This window comes from Lipomyces doorenjongii (genome assembly GCF_038497915.1).
Source record: "Lipomyces doorenjongii strain NRRL Y-27504 unplaced genomic scaffold V1508scaffold_100, whole genome shotgun sequence".
NCBI classification, from domain to species: Eukaryota; Fungi; Ascomycota; class Lipomycetes; order Lipomycetales; family Lipomycetaceae; genus Lipomyces; species Lipomyces doorenjongii.
In genome coordinates this window covers 1-14641 of record NW_027118167.1, presented here as the reverse complement: position 1 = coordinate 14641, position 14641 = coordinate 1, and the positions used below count along the sequence as shown (strand labels likewise).

The window sequence follows — 14641 nt, the reverse complement described above, 5'->3', positions numbered from 1 at the left end:
GCCAAACCTTCTTTGTCACGACGACGACAACTAGGAAAACCGGCCGTATTCTAAAGTCTGGCTTTGCACATCACACCTTTTGGTGGTAATAATGTCATTGTGAAGAATTCGTTCTGTTGATAGTTGTCAGATGTGAATGAAGAAATAATGTAGTTAAGGCGTAAAGCTGCAATATAAGTCTGGCGTTAAAGATAATGCTATCAATGGTTCAAATCAAGTATAAAGGCCAATAAATTGATCATGTGATTCGTATTATAATATATATTACCACATATGATATGATATGATATGATATGATATGATATGATATGATATGATATGATATGATATGATATGATATGATATGATATGATATGATATGATATGATATCAACTTCATACAATATGAGTTTATTTGAATATCATATACGTATTGGTTGATGATTTCAACTCATATACGGTAATATCATACTACTTTACACACTGGGTCGAATCCTGATATCCATAGATACACGACACATTGTTAAACAACATTTAGGAGAGTAGTGATCTTGTAATTTTGTGGTGCATGGCGGTCAGCCGTCTTCAAGTGTCAGCAATTTGTGGTTGGGAATTAGACTGGAAGGCTTCGACCTCGGCGGATTTACTATGTCCCAGTCGTGGCACTGAATCTGAGAACATGCGCCAATGCCACCCCAGTGTGTTTCCCTCCAAGTTCAGCGATGTGTAGCACAGCCTCACGTGCTTCCCACTCCTCCCACTCCTCTGTTATCCAATGAACAACAATGTCAAACATGGGACCCTTGCTGGTCCAACCATCGATACTGACAGATACTGCAATTTCAGTCGTAGCCAACTCTGACTTCAACTCTAAGCTTTTTTGCCATGTGGATTCCAGGATGCGCGTGGTTGCTGTCTTAGTCGATTTAGATAACGGCTTAATTCCTGGAATACAGCGAAAAATTGCTTGAAAATACTCAGACTCGACTTCAGTAAATGACTTGGACGTCGTCACCATCTATTTGATAACTTTAGATTCAGCAACTGCCGTGAGATCAGCTGTTGTAGGATTAGTCAGCCTTTGGCCTGGTTACGCCTTGAAAAGCTCTCCCGAATCCAAAGCTGACTGTCTTGAGGTGTAAGAATCTGCAAATAGATCCCCAGACACTGAGCAACGCACTTTCCGAACCAGGATTCCGTGCTCTTTAACTTCGACTTTGTCAAATACTGCTAGACGACGCTCACATTTTTACGTCCTGACATTTCAGCCGAATAGTCTTACAACCATTTTACTGTAGTGCTGCGAATGAAACGCCTTCTGCGTTGCTAAGCCACGAGTCAATAGCTTGTAACCCGATAATTGGAAAGTCATTTACCGTTGGCCGCTCACATCCTCCTGTTGTCCATCATTATTGCCCCTTAATTCATATTCTTGTTTCTCTCCATCTTCATGGACTTTATCGATTTGTGCTTCTACATATTCGGATTTGACAATCGCACACGGTTTTGAAGGTCACTTTTACGTTATCTTGATCATCGTTCATAATTCTGTAGTGCCAAATTATTGATGCATGCAAACACGAGTGGGTCTTTCCATACCTTTTTCGGCCGAGTTCTTTATGAACTGCTCGGTTTTCACGCTAGTATATGCACTTCGGCGAATAAAGAAAATAATAGATAAACAAGACCATTTATTTTATTTCTATTTGAAGGCGTCTTGGCGTAGTATTCAGACTTACGACTGTTCTGCTACCTTTGTCGGGATCCTCGCAGCACCATATGCAAGAAGTTTTGGTATCATAGATGTGCCCAGAGTATGTGTGCAAATGACTTGGCGGATATGCCCACAACAAGTGTGCAAAGCTCCGGCAGATGTGCCAGACTACAGGTGACAAAGAACCACCGAATAAAAAGGGGACAAAAACGCGACAAAGCAACACAGGCCAAGGTTCCACTACCTTACTCAGGTCTGGGCCGCATACGGTTCCCCGCCGTTCTCACCATTCCGGCCCGGAACTGTTCTTCGAACCAGTCCCGACGGAAAAAGTTGACTGGCGTAGCGACGATCGCCTCTCCCGTCAGGATGTGATCGGGAATACAATCCCCCAGCACGACCTCCTGAAGGTTTGGGGGGATGTCGTGCCCGACAAACTCGCCGCCGTCCACAATTGTCTGTAATTTTTGTAGGTTAACCTCCATAGTCCACGATCTTGCTAATTCATCACTTACGAACGATTTTGAAGGGTCCAGTAACGTGTTGGGTGGAAGGTCCTCGTCCTGGACCCGATACGTCTCGAGAATAACCTGCTTTATCGGCCCGAACCAGGTCACGCCGTCTCTGACCAAAGGTCCATACAGATGCTCTATTAATTGATGGCGGAAATCCTCTTCGGCCTCGGCGACGGCGGCGTTTTCCTCCTCAAGCGACGAGTAGTGCAGGGCAGGCGTCTGCCCTCGCCTTTCTTCTCGAATATACATCGCAATACCGACACGACAGTGCAATGCACACAGAGACCACGAAACAGCAGCCCGCAGACTTTCATACGCCTGCGAAACACCGATCTCAACCGCAATCATCAGAATATCGCGATCTCCGTCTTGGTACAGTAGTGCACCGTCCCATCCTCTCGTTGTGAGACCACGGGTGTTTCCTATTTCTGTGGACAGAGTGACGCTATCTTTGACTTCCTCACTTAATCCTTGCTGCTTCGACACTTCACGGATTATGCGTGCCAACAATCCACCAGCCATTTTCCCGTGAAGTGCACTTGGTGGACCCACGACAATGGCAACATTTCTGGTGCCATCGTACCACAGTTTAGGATACCTGCGTCTTGGTCAGTAGGGCATGAGCAAAGACCTAGAAACTACATACTCGGACTCCTCATTTTCGAGGATTTTTTGCACTTGTTCGTATTCAGCCCGACTTGCTTGTACTTCTAGCCGCACATCCGGCGAAATAGGTCGCCTAACAATATCCAACAGGTCTGAATGCTCAGTCATGGAATGCAGTGGATTTGTAATTACTCTCTTCTCAATGGCAAAATTCACGTCGGTCGTATACCTCTTTCTCTTCCTATCCTGGCGCTCGCTGGATATATCTTGGAGCACGCCCTACGAGAGCGCGGTGCAGATCTTCTACCGTCCCGGTTGCCGATCGCACGCATGATTAATTCAGTAGCAGGAACGATGATGTCAGAGTGACCGAGATGGCAGCTGGTATAAATTTTCAGAACGCTTGACAGTTCAGAAGTAGGGATTCTGGGATCAGTATCGAAAACATACATCCGCGATTGTAGCCCGTCAGAAGTGGCAGATTTTCATCCGGACCGTTGCGTTTGGTCAGGCCGTTGACCGATATGCTCACGTAGACAGATCGCCAGCCTCAACAGTGAGCAGTAATCTTTGCTGGAATCAAGACTATGGATATTTCTGTCACGGCACCGGCGTGCGGAATTACGTTCGAGAGTGGAAGATTGGGGATATGGAGAACAATATGTCCATTTCCTCTGCTGGGATCAATTCAGTCGCGGCAATGGGGATGTATGATTTCACATGATTGAATCTTTTATCTCTTCTATACTCTATGTTCTGTGGTACAGTACCGTGACACTATTTGCTGATAAGGCTTGCGGCAAATGCGAACTAAGGAGGATCGCGTATAACAGGTAGTGTCCCTGCTCTTTACGCGGGTAGCACGCCGGAGCCGCACAAAAACTCTCTTTGCCGCCCTTGTTTCGAGAGGAATGGTGCATCTCGCTTAGTCATTGGGCAACAAAGTCAGCGACGTTGTTTTAGGGAATTCATGGAGCAACTACCCGCTAAGCCTTTTTAGAACTAGTGCTAAGTACACAATTTAGTACCCTAACCACTTCCACGTTTTCCCAATCAGTGCTTTGTAAACAAACGCGTATTTTTTAACGGCGCGTTCGAGGACTTGCTGTATCTCGAACATATACCATAATTGCATCACTCTTTCCCGTCCTACACTACAACACAACTGGATCACACTACAACAGCAGTCAGCAACCCGGATCATTTATATATTAATGTCCGATCTGGAGTCACGAGCAGTTGGTCTTGCAGCCTCGATGTTGACCAACAGCGGCTACTGCCAATACGGCGAATACGCAATCGGAGTCTATATCGGCGCCTGAACTGGAGGAGGATGACGATGTAGATATTGATCCTGCAGCTGTGGATGAGGATACGTTAGTTAAACTCGCTGAGGATGACGAAAGTGGCTTCGATGGCTTCACGTCAGACATGCAGTTCGCGATGGACCTCTTCCAAGAACAACGAGCGAAGGGAAATGATAAGTCGCGGAGAAGTTCATGGCCATGAATCCATCAAACAGGACTTTGGTTCAGGAAGTGAAAACGCTTCAAAACCAACGCACTATGCCAGAACTGGGGCACCTTCGAAGCATCCTGCAACCATGTATTATAATTAAGAAATGCTTCGCATATAGCAAGAGTCTTGCGTCGGACACTCCCAACCCTTGCCCTGTACAGAGTTGTTTTTGCCAAAGGAGGAAATTCTTATTCGCCATTTTTATCGACACAACTGAATTGTTGCCAGTCTACATGCAATATTGTACGACATGTACAGAATAATTGATACTGGATTTTGTTTAGTCTAAATACTAAAGAGTTTCTAGTTTCTTTAGTATTTAGACCTCTTCTGGGTTTCATCAGGGTCAGGGTCTCATGGAATAAAGGGTTTCGTTTTCTAAGTTTACGCGGTTTTTGGGGTGCTCCTATCAGCGTAGATCATGTGACCCAATTTGGAAGGGGTAGGATTAAGTGAGGTTACAGAATGGTGCCTTTTTCTACGCCTAGCACCGCCACAAGTCCATCAACATATGCCTACATAAAACGTTAAATTAGCTAAACTTGAGCTTCCTTGGCATCCAACGTGAAGTTTTTCGTGACAAGGTTTCATTTGCAGTGAAGCGAGACTTGAGTTGACTACGAATCAACTTCACGGAATTGTAGGTGGAGCCAAGCCTGCCTGGGTAAAGTCGAAGTGAGGTGGAGTTCAAGCCGACTTTGACTGCACTCAAGTCGACTTCTACTCGAAATGACCCAGCCCTAGGTATGAGTGCCCGCAATTATGAAATGCTGCAGGGATGTCCTTATTCAATTCTCCCTGAAAGCTCTGGAGCGATAAGAGATGACTAAGGCGGTCACCCCACATGCAATTGAGCGGGAAAATCAATTTGTCTGACATGGCTTTGTGTCACGTTCTCTTATATCCTTCGGGTATTTGAGCCTATTAGCTGATAGATTCGACGACTAACTCAGTCAATATATATCGCAGACCTTGTGACTCCACTCCTCCCATGGAGAACATAAATCCTAATAATCCTGCTCTTGGCATACCTGCTGGCTTGGCACGCTAAATGACTTGACTGCCAGTCCCAAGAATTCTTCGATAAAGCAGTGCGGATAAGATTTCTTCGCTGATGTCGCTGCCACCACTGTCTGTGGTCGCCCTGACATAACTTTTTGTCTTGGTATGTTGGAGATTAATCCCTCATGCGAGACGTATGGAGATTGTGGGCTCTCGATAACCGTTCTCACGTTTGCAACAATGAAGATCCCGAATCAAGGGCGGTCAAGCGGCACTCTGTTTTCGAAATTGGCTCACATGACGCATGCACTTGTCTCGCAACTTTATTCGTCAGCTTATCGCTACCCTTTTATCCCGTAGATCACGTCCACGATAAGCAGGTTTAGTGTTCATTGAAATGCACGTGCCATTTGGGACAAATCTACCAACGCCGACAAACCTCACGAGAGCTTCGCATAGTTAAAATCGGAAACGCAAGGTTGGTTTACACGTTCGGGGGAGTTGTTGGAACAGGGATAGGGGACTCGGTCGGCCAAGAGTTCTTGGGCTTTTATTCTTGTGTGGGTCCTGGGCTGGGCGACCTGCCAAGTGGACCTGGCAGCAAATTATCACAACGTGGTGTGCCGCACAACCTCTAGTCTGCTCGCCCTGCGCCGGCGAATTCACGGCCGGCGGCGGAGGCTGCCGGGGAATTGAATGCTGTACGATATCCTCCTATGCAATTTCAATTACTACAACAGACTCGCATGATGCCGCTACCGATATTATCTGCCAAGGGCGATTCTGTTGGCATCTTGTCTCTTTGTGGTCATGGTATTCGAGTAGACAGGGTGCAGTTCGCTTCTTCATTCTAAGGTTATCTGCTCAAATTCCAGCCTTAGAGCGCGGGCCACCTAACCCCGGGAATCGTTCCTGCTCTTATCGCCTCTCGTACATTCTCTCCGCAGGTGATCGAGATGACTTGCTTTACCATGTTCGATTGGCGTGCAATATATAGCTTCGAGACACCCGGGCTACTATCAATCGGCATTCCCCAATTTAGCATTGTTTCTAAGTCAGGGACCTAAGTGTAGCATATGAAGATACGCTTGATTGAGTCTTGCGTCCTGATTAAATTGTAACTCCATACAGCTAGTCAAAGGTATTTTTGTCTCTCACACTGTAGTTTGGAAGAGGAATTCACTTCAGAATTGGCTAAATTTTTATTGAGTCTGAAAGAAAATATAGTCTACATGGCCTAACGTGTTTTAGATGTCTGAATACGAGAAAAGGGCTGGCATCATGGAGACGGTGGTCCGTCCCGTCAGTGACAGCGACTCTACTAGCGAAAAGAAGAACACATTCATCGCAGCCGAAGTCGATGATGAAGGGAAAGACGAGATTCTGTACACGGCTGAGGAGAAGGAGAAGATGTACGCATTCATTGACACTGTTGAGAACTTGCGCGATATTCTTGACGAGGACCCGGATTATATTCTGGATAGCATGAAATCCTTGAGTCTGGAAGAGTCACTAAAGATATTGAAGGATGCAGCGGAGTATTTCAAGGAGGATGTAATCTTTCCTGACGCGATGATGGGGCGTATCAATGTTCTTTTGCAGGGAGAGCAATTTAGTGGCATGGAACCGTATTACTACCAGGTTGAGGCTCGACTTCAAGCAGCACTGCTTAAATTTCATTCCCCCTATCCGGAAGTACGGGCAGTTGTTCGACCAACTGACGATCCGTCGATGCCTTGCGAGACGTTCCGTGCCTATGCGGTGGGAATATTCTGGGTTTGTTGTGCGTCGTTTGTGAATCAGATGTACGCAGAGCGGCAACCTACAATCGTCCTTAATGCAACGGTCCTTCAGGTTCTGATATATCCTTCAGGAAGATTTATTGCCAAAGTTCTCCCGAAATGGACTATCAATATTTTTGGCTGGAAAATTGCTATGAACCCCGGGCCTTGGACTTTTAAGGAGCAAATGTTGGTGACAATCATGACCAACGTCGGTGGTGGGGCTACGAACTTCTTTCACTATGGTCTGGTCATGCGCTTGGGAATCTTTTTTAACAATCAATGGGTCCAATACGGCTTTCTGTTTTTAATGGCATTTGTCACGCAATTCTTTGGTTTTGGTCTAGCTGGTGTCATGCGTCGCTACGTAGTCTATCCAACGAAAGCAGTCTGGCCCACTGTTCTTCCGATCCTACAGCTTAACCGGGCACTACTACTTCCGGAGACTAAGCAGAAGATCAATGGCTGGACTATCACTAAGTACAAGATTTTCTGGGTTAGTTTCGTGGCTATGTTTGTGTACTTCTTTCTTCCGGATTATCTCTTTACGGCACTCTCGACTTTCAACTGGATGACCTGGATCGCGCCAAGGAACAAAAACTTGGCCTTCATCACCGGTTCGAAGATGGGTCTTGGGATCAATCCTTGGACGACATTCGACTGGTCAGTAATCAATTACACCACACCTCTCATCGTGCCTTTCTTCTCTGCACTCAACAAGTATATTGGTGCTTGGATAGGAGCGTTTATCATCATCGGTATGTACTGGTCTAACTACAAGTACACCGCATACTTTCCCCCAAACAACAGCAATGTTTATGACCGTACCGGTGCCAAGTATAATCTCACCAAGGTCATCACGAACCACATTTTCGATGCGGAAAAGTATCGAAACTATTCGCAGGTATATATCGGTGCTGGTAACATGACTATGCTCGGTTCTTACTATGCGTTGTATACTTGTGCTTTCTGCTATATCATGCTCAACGAGTGGAAGACAATCAGAGACGCGTGCAAGGGCTTTTACCGAAGTCTCAAGGATCGTAAGCTGTCCAACTATGAAATGTTTGATGATCCGTTCTCACGAACTATGCGGATGTACAAGGAGGTCCCTGACTGGTGGTTTATCGCCACCTTGATTGTTGCGTTCTGTGTTGGCGTGGGTGCTATTGTTGGCTATCCGACAGGAACGCCTGTGTGGGCCGTCGTCGTTGTCATTAGTTAGTGTCGCATTAGTTATTCCGACCACCGTTATCTACTCGACTACCGGATATTTGATTCCAGGTGACACCCTGACTGTCATTATTGCTGGCTATATGGTGCATGGTAATGCTGTGGCATCATTGATTTGTCGTGTTTTTGGCTACAATACCGATGAGCAAGCAGAGACCTTCATTGGTGATCAGAAATTGGCGCACTACGCTCGGATGCCACCAAGGGCTGTTTTTCGTGCTCAAATGACCGCAACGCTTTTACAATGCTTTGTCACCACCGGTGCCATTACGTGGCTCATCAATAATACTCCAGATCTCTGCACGAGTACACAGTCAGCTCGGCTAGTCTGTACTTTCCCAAATCAGCTCTACTCTAATACGCTACTTCTTGGCGTGATTGGCCCCCAGAGGACTTACGATGTTATCTATCCCGCATTGAAATACGGCTTCCTTGTTGGCGCGATCATTGGCATAGGTTTTTGGGCTTTGCGTCGTCGTTACACCAAATATCTCAAATACGTTCATCCAGTTGTTATACTCTCCGGCATTACTCGTTATGGCGCAACCTACAATCTTTCATATTTTACACCGGGTATCTATTTCTCCTTCATTTTCATGTATTATATTCGACGACGATACCTTATGTGGTGGACCAAGTACAACTATATTTTGTCGTCTGGCCTCACCGCCGGTATGGCATTCAGTGGCATCCTCATCTTTTTCGCTCTTCAATTCACCGGGCATCAACTTCAGTGGTGGGGTACTACAGTCCAACTCAAGGGCGTCGATGGTGTAGGGACAGCAACATTGCTGAAAGTACCAGAGGGAGGATTTGGGCCCGCAGTCGGTTCATGGCGTTAGTGTGTCTGGTTAGTTTTATCAGATCCGGAGATTCTATTGTATTTATGAGACGACTGGAATAGCTGGCCGTATCAAAGATATGTTTAGTTGCAAATTTATGTAATATTGTCATTGGATATGTATCTTCGATTTGCGTCCTCCTGAGTAGCCCTGCACAGCGAGAATAGAATAGTTTACATTGCGTACAAGTTGTTTATGTCTGAAGGAGGACGACGTGTGTGATTGCCACGAATTGACAAGCCATTGATCATCCCTGACAGGGATTGCCGGGTCATCGATTAGCATGTAGTCGGTCGATCATGGTTTCTCATGAGGTCAGTAGGGTCCCTGTGGCAACAGAAGCTGTACATGTTTCAACTTACCAAGCAAAATCCGCGCTAGATAAATGAGACCGCAATCCGGTTAATATTTTCATTAATGTTGTCTTGACTGAGACTATCTTCAATGTTTGCTACCAAAGCATTGAGCAACGCGACCTATATTTGACTGAAGCTATGATCCGCTGATTTTGGGCAACCTCAATCAAGATTTTGACATTATCTAGTTGAATTATATTCAGTCTCTACGTACTTGTACTGCTAGCATATAGATGAGGAGAACGTCCAGTGTGTGTAGATATTTGATGATGGCGTTTCTGTTGAATGTCGATTTAGCCCTTTCCGTCGTAGAGAAAACAGCCGCCAGAGGTGATGTCATAGAAGTGCTAAGAATCATCAATTTTTGAAAGCTACAAGTTGTCGAGGCATAATTCTGATGTTGGCCTCGTCAGATTAATGTACGGAGTTTTTCCGCGCGGGGTTTGGCGTTACAGGCTGAGCATATAATTGCTCCCACACGGATCTACACTAAGATGCAAGAGCGACCAACTGAGTACGGCTAGCCCCGCTCCCCTCGCTTCTCGGCTTTTCCAACATCATGTTTACTTATATATAAGTAGACGTACTCTGCAGTCACAGTCTCTGTGCTCTGCGTCCATAATTCAGCGAACCCTATTAGTCAGCGATTGCGATGTCCTTGGACCGATCATTTGTCCTTAACTCCGGCTACGAGATTCCAGCCGTCGGATTTGGCACCTGGCAGGCAAAACCTCATGAAGTCGAGGCCGCCGTCGAGACCGCCCTCCGCGTTGGATACCGTCACATTGATGCCGCCGCCATCTACCGGAACGAAACTGAAGTTGGGCTGGGAATCAAAAAAAGTGGTATTCCACGGGAAGAGATTTTTATTACATCCAAATTATGGAATACCAAGCATCGACCCGAGGACATCGAAGCTGCGCTCGACAAGACCCTGAAAGACCTCGGTACTGATTATCTTGATCTGTACATCATGCATTGGCCTGTTGCTTTCCGTCCTGGTGACGAGTGGTTCCCACTCAAGAAGGATGGTGTGTTTGACCTTGATTCTGTCTCATATGTCGACACTTACAAGGGTTTGGAGAAGCTTCTTTCAACAGGAAAGGTCAAATCTGTCGGTGTCTCCAACTTCAACATCCGTAGACTGCAAGAGATTCTTGATAATTGCGCTGTCGTCCCCGCCGTCAACCAGATCGAAGCCCATCCATATTTACAGCAAACTGAACTTTTCGAATTCTGCAAGGAGCACGGCGTCCTTGTTGAAGCCTACTCTCCACTCGGCAACAATCAGACAGGTGAACCACGAGCTGTCGACGATCCCAAGGTTCACGAGATCGCTGACAGGTTGGGTGTCAACCCTGGCCAGGTGCTCGTCAGCTGGGGTGTTCAGCGTGGCCAAGTCGTCCTCCCCAAAAGCGTGACCAAGTCGAGAATTGAGCTGAATTTCCAGGATTTTGAACTTCCGGAGAAGGAATTCGAGGAGCTGAACAGCTTGGAGCGTCACAAGCGCTTTAACTTTCCAGCGCACTGGGGTTCCGATATTTTTGAAGAAGTTGGAGAGGAACACGTTAAAAAGGCCGCGAAGGAGTGGGCTATTAGGAACAAACAGTCTGCTTGAGGCAATTCGGAAATTTTCATAATGTTGGTGTGAAAGGAAGAAATGGGTTGCAATTTAATGTTCTGTGTGGTATTGTATATTGGAGTTTACAAGACATTGATGACTCAATTCTCTGAGTACCTGATGTCACCTAGTACTAGTCGATGTAGCGTCATTCGACGAACATTTGAGGTACAGGGCGAGATGACGTTAATCCTAGCTGGACTGCTTTTGCGAACGATGCATCTCTGATTTGTAAGGTGATTAAATCACGGAGTCAATCAAAGCCGTTGTATAATCTCGAACTGCAATGCAGCCCTTCCCAACAATTAAGCATACTTGGTAATTGTTACACGAGCATATCTCCAATTTCAAATATTGAGCGAAAGGCATATAGATATCTAGTTGCTCTTTCGGTAGTTTATCCTTCTCCAGAGAAGTCGCTCTCGATACTTCAACATGGTACCCGATTTACAGCTGTAATCATTTACTAGCATGAATATTATTCGGATTGGCATTCGCAGTTGACATATTATACGCTAATCAATGGGCACCATTCCACACCCTCACAGTAACAGGTAAAAGGGAAACAAACTGTCTTGTAAATAGGGTATACACATTGCGAATCGAAGGGACGAGCTCCCTGAAAGTGCAACACCGTCCAATAGTTCCGGGGCACATGCCAGCCGACGGCAGCAAAAGGGAACCACAGCATCGACATACCTAATGTCATGAAAGGTTATTGTAGGACTTGCTTTGCTCGCGTTCGTGGGTTGATTGAGATGTTGGCTCTTGTCTTGTCGCAGAGTATTAATATTGTTGTAGTGACTTGCCTTGTTTGTCCATCTTGGGCCAGGTACTAAAAAGGAACAGCCTGGCAGAGTATAAAAGAAGGGGTTTGTTCTCTCTGCCAGGCAAGATAAACACGTCTTCCAGTATATTTAGGCATTGGAACCCTACCCGCTATCAGCATGCCGCAGTTCGAGAATTTCCTGGCAGCAGTCAAGCAACTTGCGGTCAGTGACACCGAATTGAGAAAAAGTTACGCAACTTGAGAAAGATTTTACTTCGCAAGCTGTTGGCTACTTAAAGCACAGGGGTGTGATGATCGTGAGCGTTGGATGGAACTCCCTGTCAATGCCAATTTTGGCATCAGTACAACTTCGCGGATCGAGGGAAGAAATGCAGTCCTGAAAGCGGCGCCCACCTCATCATCTGGCAAGCTCTTTACTGAGGCAATAAGATTAATCGAGGCGATCTCACGGTCGGCACTTGATTCTCCATGCTGAAGTGATGCTTCATAATCAAGACGAAGCGTGGTCCTCTGAGGACTGCAATTGCTCCACTTGCCGGCGATAACTTCTTCCATGCTCTCACCAAATTCGATTGGGGATCTTCGTCGCTGTACAGGATATCCATCCTCAATGGTTGGTTGAACAGCCGAATATCCTGGTCGATCTCTCCACGGTACACCTAGACCCTGCCACGCTGGCCATTTGAGAGACCCTCCCGTTGCGAAGGGTCGCCCTAGAGGCACAAGGACTCCCTACATCAGCCAAGATTGTACAACGGGGAGCAGACAGCGTTGAAAATGTTTGCCAATGCCGGTTGTGCAAACGGACAAGCGCACCTGTCCCAGAGCGTTGAAGTTATCAATGGCCAACGACGCTGGAGCAGGCTCTTTACCGGTCCAGAGCATGGAAACGAGGAGGAGGAGACTGGCAGTGGCATGTGAGGATAGTATGGACGATGAAGATGTTGAATTTGCTGAGATGTGGGTAGGTATCTTGGCGTAGATGGACATGCATTTCAAGACACTACGAAGTCGTTTACAGATAGATATCAATTACGCAAGTGGCTTGTGTTGCGGCTATTCCCTTTGTGCGGCTACGGTCGTGAAGCCGTTACTGTCCTCAAGTTCCAGGTACAGAGGGTTTAAGCTAGTCCCAAAGAGTAATAGAGGGTAGGGTTTCAATTTCGTATATTTATCTATAATTACAATCTTGTTTTTGCCTTATGACACCTCCGTTGCAATCTTGCATGTCCAAAAGATTGTAGACACTAGGGAGTGCGTTCTTGCACTGTGAGCAGTAATTGCGCCACCTCTACTGCTGGTGCGTCAGTGCATGGATACATTCACGCCTCGGTGAGAAAGCTAGTGAGATAGTCCATCTTGCCAATGGACACACCCTTGCTCCTCAGGATCGCATAGGCAATGCTGAGGTGGAAGAAGAAGTTCGGCAGTGCAAAATTCCTGATGTGCGACTGTCCGGTCATAACATGTTCTCTCGGACCTGTCTTGAAAATGATCTGTGCGTCCTCCTTCCCAGCAAACTGGCTCGCATCGGCTGCCTTCAACAACTCGATCGTCCTTGCGATGCGCGCCTGTAGTTCTTCAATCGTGGTCTCGTTGTCCTCCATAACCACGGGCTCGGTTCCGGCGACGCGAGTAATAGAGTTCTTGGCAGTATTGGTCGCCGTCTGCACCTGGAAAGACAGAGGCTTCATGTCCGGCGCGAGGCGCCACTCGAGAAGCTCGGAGAGCGGATTGCCCTTCTCGTTGGCATACTCCTCACCCTTTTTGATAATGTGGGAGAGAGTGTTGAGTCCGCGAATAAAGAGGGGAACGCTAAAATCGTAAAGAGGGGCGGACATAGCGAAGATCTGGATTCTAAACTTGAACCAAGCAAGGTGCAGTTTCACAATAATATTGCAGCTGATGGAGAAATGTTATATAGTGAGGGCGTCTTTATCATGGTGAGAGTGTGCACGGATAGATTATTAATCGATACCCTCTTGCTGGCCGCAGGCAGCCACATTGACCGGGATCGGCCCAATGTTTTGCTCCATACCGATTCCTATCTCAAAAGTTTAATAATTACTAATTCAAGTATTCGAAAGACCGCCACCGAGCTATCGATAGGATTTAAAATCAGAGAGATTAGAGGGATTTAGCAACCTTTTTTTTGTTGTTGATTATCATAGCAGCCACTAAACCCTATTCGGACCCGGTGGGGGGGGGGTCAGGTCCCAACAGGAAGTTAGGGCTTTGTGCAAGCCAAAATTTGACCGGGTAGTGTCAAACACCTGAGAAATTTTTAAGTCCCTTTTCGGCCTGGTTCCTTGCCAAGGTCCATCCCTATTCAGGCCTAGCGCATCCACAAGGTGCCCGACGCGTTTACGTTTGCCAGGAATGACCAGGTATCCACGTTTCGTATAGTCTTATGCTTCGGTCGCTGCTCAGGCTCCGATGCCGGTTACTACGAGCGAGACTCCCCGGCTCACTCAGATTGATCTACTGGAAGATACGGGCGGTGATTTGGATAGTGAACCGGACTTGCCAACTGTTGCCGAAATAGCGGCAGCGGCAACTATCATAACTCAAGCTTCGTATCATAACTTGTGTTGTAATATTGACTATATTGAAGCACACACAATAGCAAAACAAACATATACATGACTGAAGGTTCCTATGACCTCTATATATAATTGAGTCAT

The 14641-nt window shown here is 46.5% G+C and overlaps 7 protein-coding genes across 7 annotated transcripts; 3 read left to right on the top strand and 4 right to left on the bottom strand.

Annotated features, from left to right (window-relative positions):
• Positions 1 to 277: 277 nt before the first annotated feature.
• On the bottom strand, positions 278 to 1259 carry V1508DRAFT_426592 (uncharacterized protein). Its single transcript, XM_066941589.1, has one exon. The coding sequence runs from the start codon at positions 995 to 997 to the stop codon at positions 626 to 628; it is 372 nt and encodes a 123-aa protein (XP_066792811.1). The 5' UTR covers positions 998 to 1259; the 3' UTR covers positions 278 to 625.
• Positions 1260 to 1938: 679 nt separating this feature from the next.
• On the bottom strand, positions 1939 to 3266 carry V1508DRAFT_406756 (uncharacterized protein; the record flags this gene model as incomplete). The annotated part of the gene is made up of 4 exons (XM_066938796.1): positions 1939 to 2151; positions 2209 to 2806; positions 2855 to 3070; positions 3091 to 3266. 4 exons carry the CDS (start codon positions 3264 to 3266, stop codon positions 1939 to 1941), a joined length of 1203 nt encoding a protein of 400 aa, XP_066792810.1.
• A 762-nt stretch (positions 3267 to 4028) lies between these two features.
• On the top strand, positions 4029 to 4323 carry V1508DRAFT_400410 (uncharacterized protein; the record flags this gene model as incomplete). The annotated part of the gene is made up of 2 exons (XM_066938335.1): positions 4029 to 4056; positions 4085 to 4323. 2 exons carry the CDS (start codon positions 4029 to 4031, stop codon positions 4321 to 4323), a joined length of 267 nt encoding a protein of 88 aa, XP_066792809.1.
• Positions 4324 to 6098: 1775 nt separating this feature from the next.
• Positions 6099 to 8722, top strand: V1508DRAFT_22748 (OPT oligopeptide transporter protein-domain-containing protein). The gene is made up of 2 exons (XM_066936296.1): positions 6099 to 6475; positions 6586 to 8722. The coding sequence occupies exon 2, from the start codon at positions 6586 to 6588 to the stop codon at positions 8338 to 8340; it is 1755 nt and encodes a 584-aa protein (XP_066792808.1). The 5' UTR covers positions 6099 to 6475; the 3' UTR covers positions 8341 to 8722.
• Positions 8723 to 9873: 1151 nt separating this feature from the next.
• V1508DRAFT_426579 (NADP-dependent oxidoreductase domain-containing protein) lies at positions 9874 to 11580 on the top strand. The gene has a single exon (XM_066941588.1). The coding sequence runs from the start codon at positions 10199 to 10201 to the stop codon at positions 11162 to 11164; it is 966 nt and encodes a 321-aa protein (XP_066792807.1). The 5' UTR covers positions 9874 to 10198; the 3' UTR covers positions 11165 to 11580.
• A 496-nt stretch (positions 11581 to 12076) lies between these two features.
• Positions 12077 to 13022, bottom strand: V1508DRAFT_442276 (uncharacterized protein). Its single transcript, XM_066942322.1, has 2 exons — positions 12774 to 13022; positions 12077 to 12689 (listed from the first exon to the last, which is right to left on the bottom strand). Exons 1-2 carry the CDS (start codon positions 12945 to 12947, stop codon positions 12207 to 12209), a joined length of 657 nt encoding a protein of 218 aa, XP_066792806.1. The 5' UTR covers positions 12948 to 13022; the 3' UTR covers positions 12077 to 12206.
• An 85-nt stretch (positions 13023 to 13107) lies between these two features.
• Positions 13108 to 13877, bottom strand: V1508DRAFT_426576 (uncharacterized protein). Its single transcript, XM_066941587.1, has one exon. It carries the CDS (start codon positions 13796 to 13798, stop codon positions 13280 to 13282), a length of 519 nt encoding a protein of 172 aa, XP_066792805.1. The 5' UTR covers positions 13799 to 13877; the 3' UTR covers positions 13108 to 13279.
• Between the last annotated feature and the right edge of the window lie 764 nt (positions 13878 to 14641).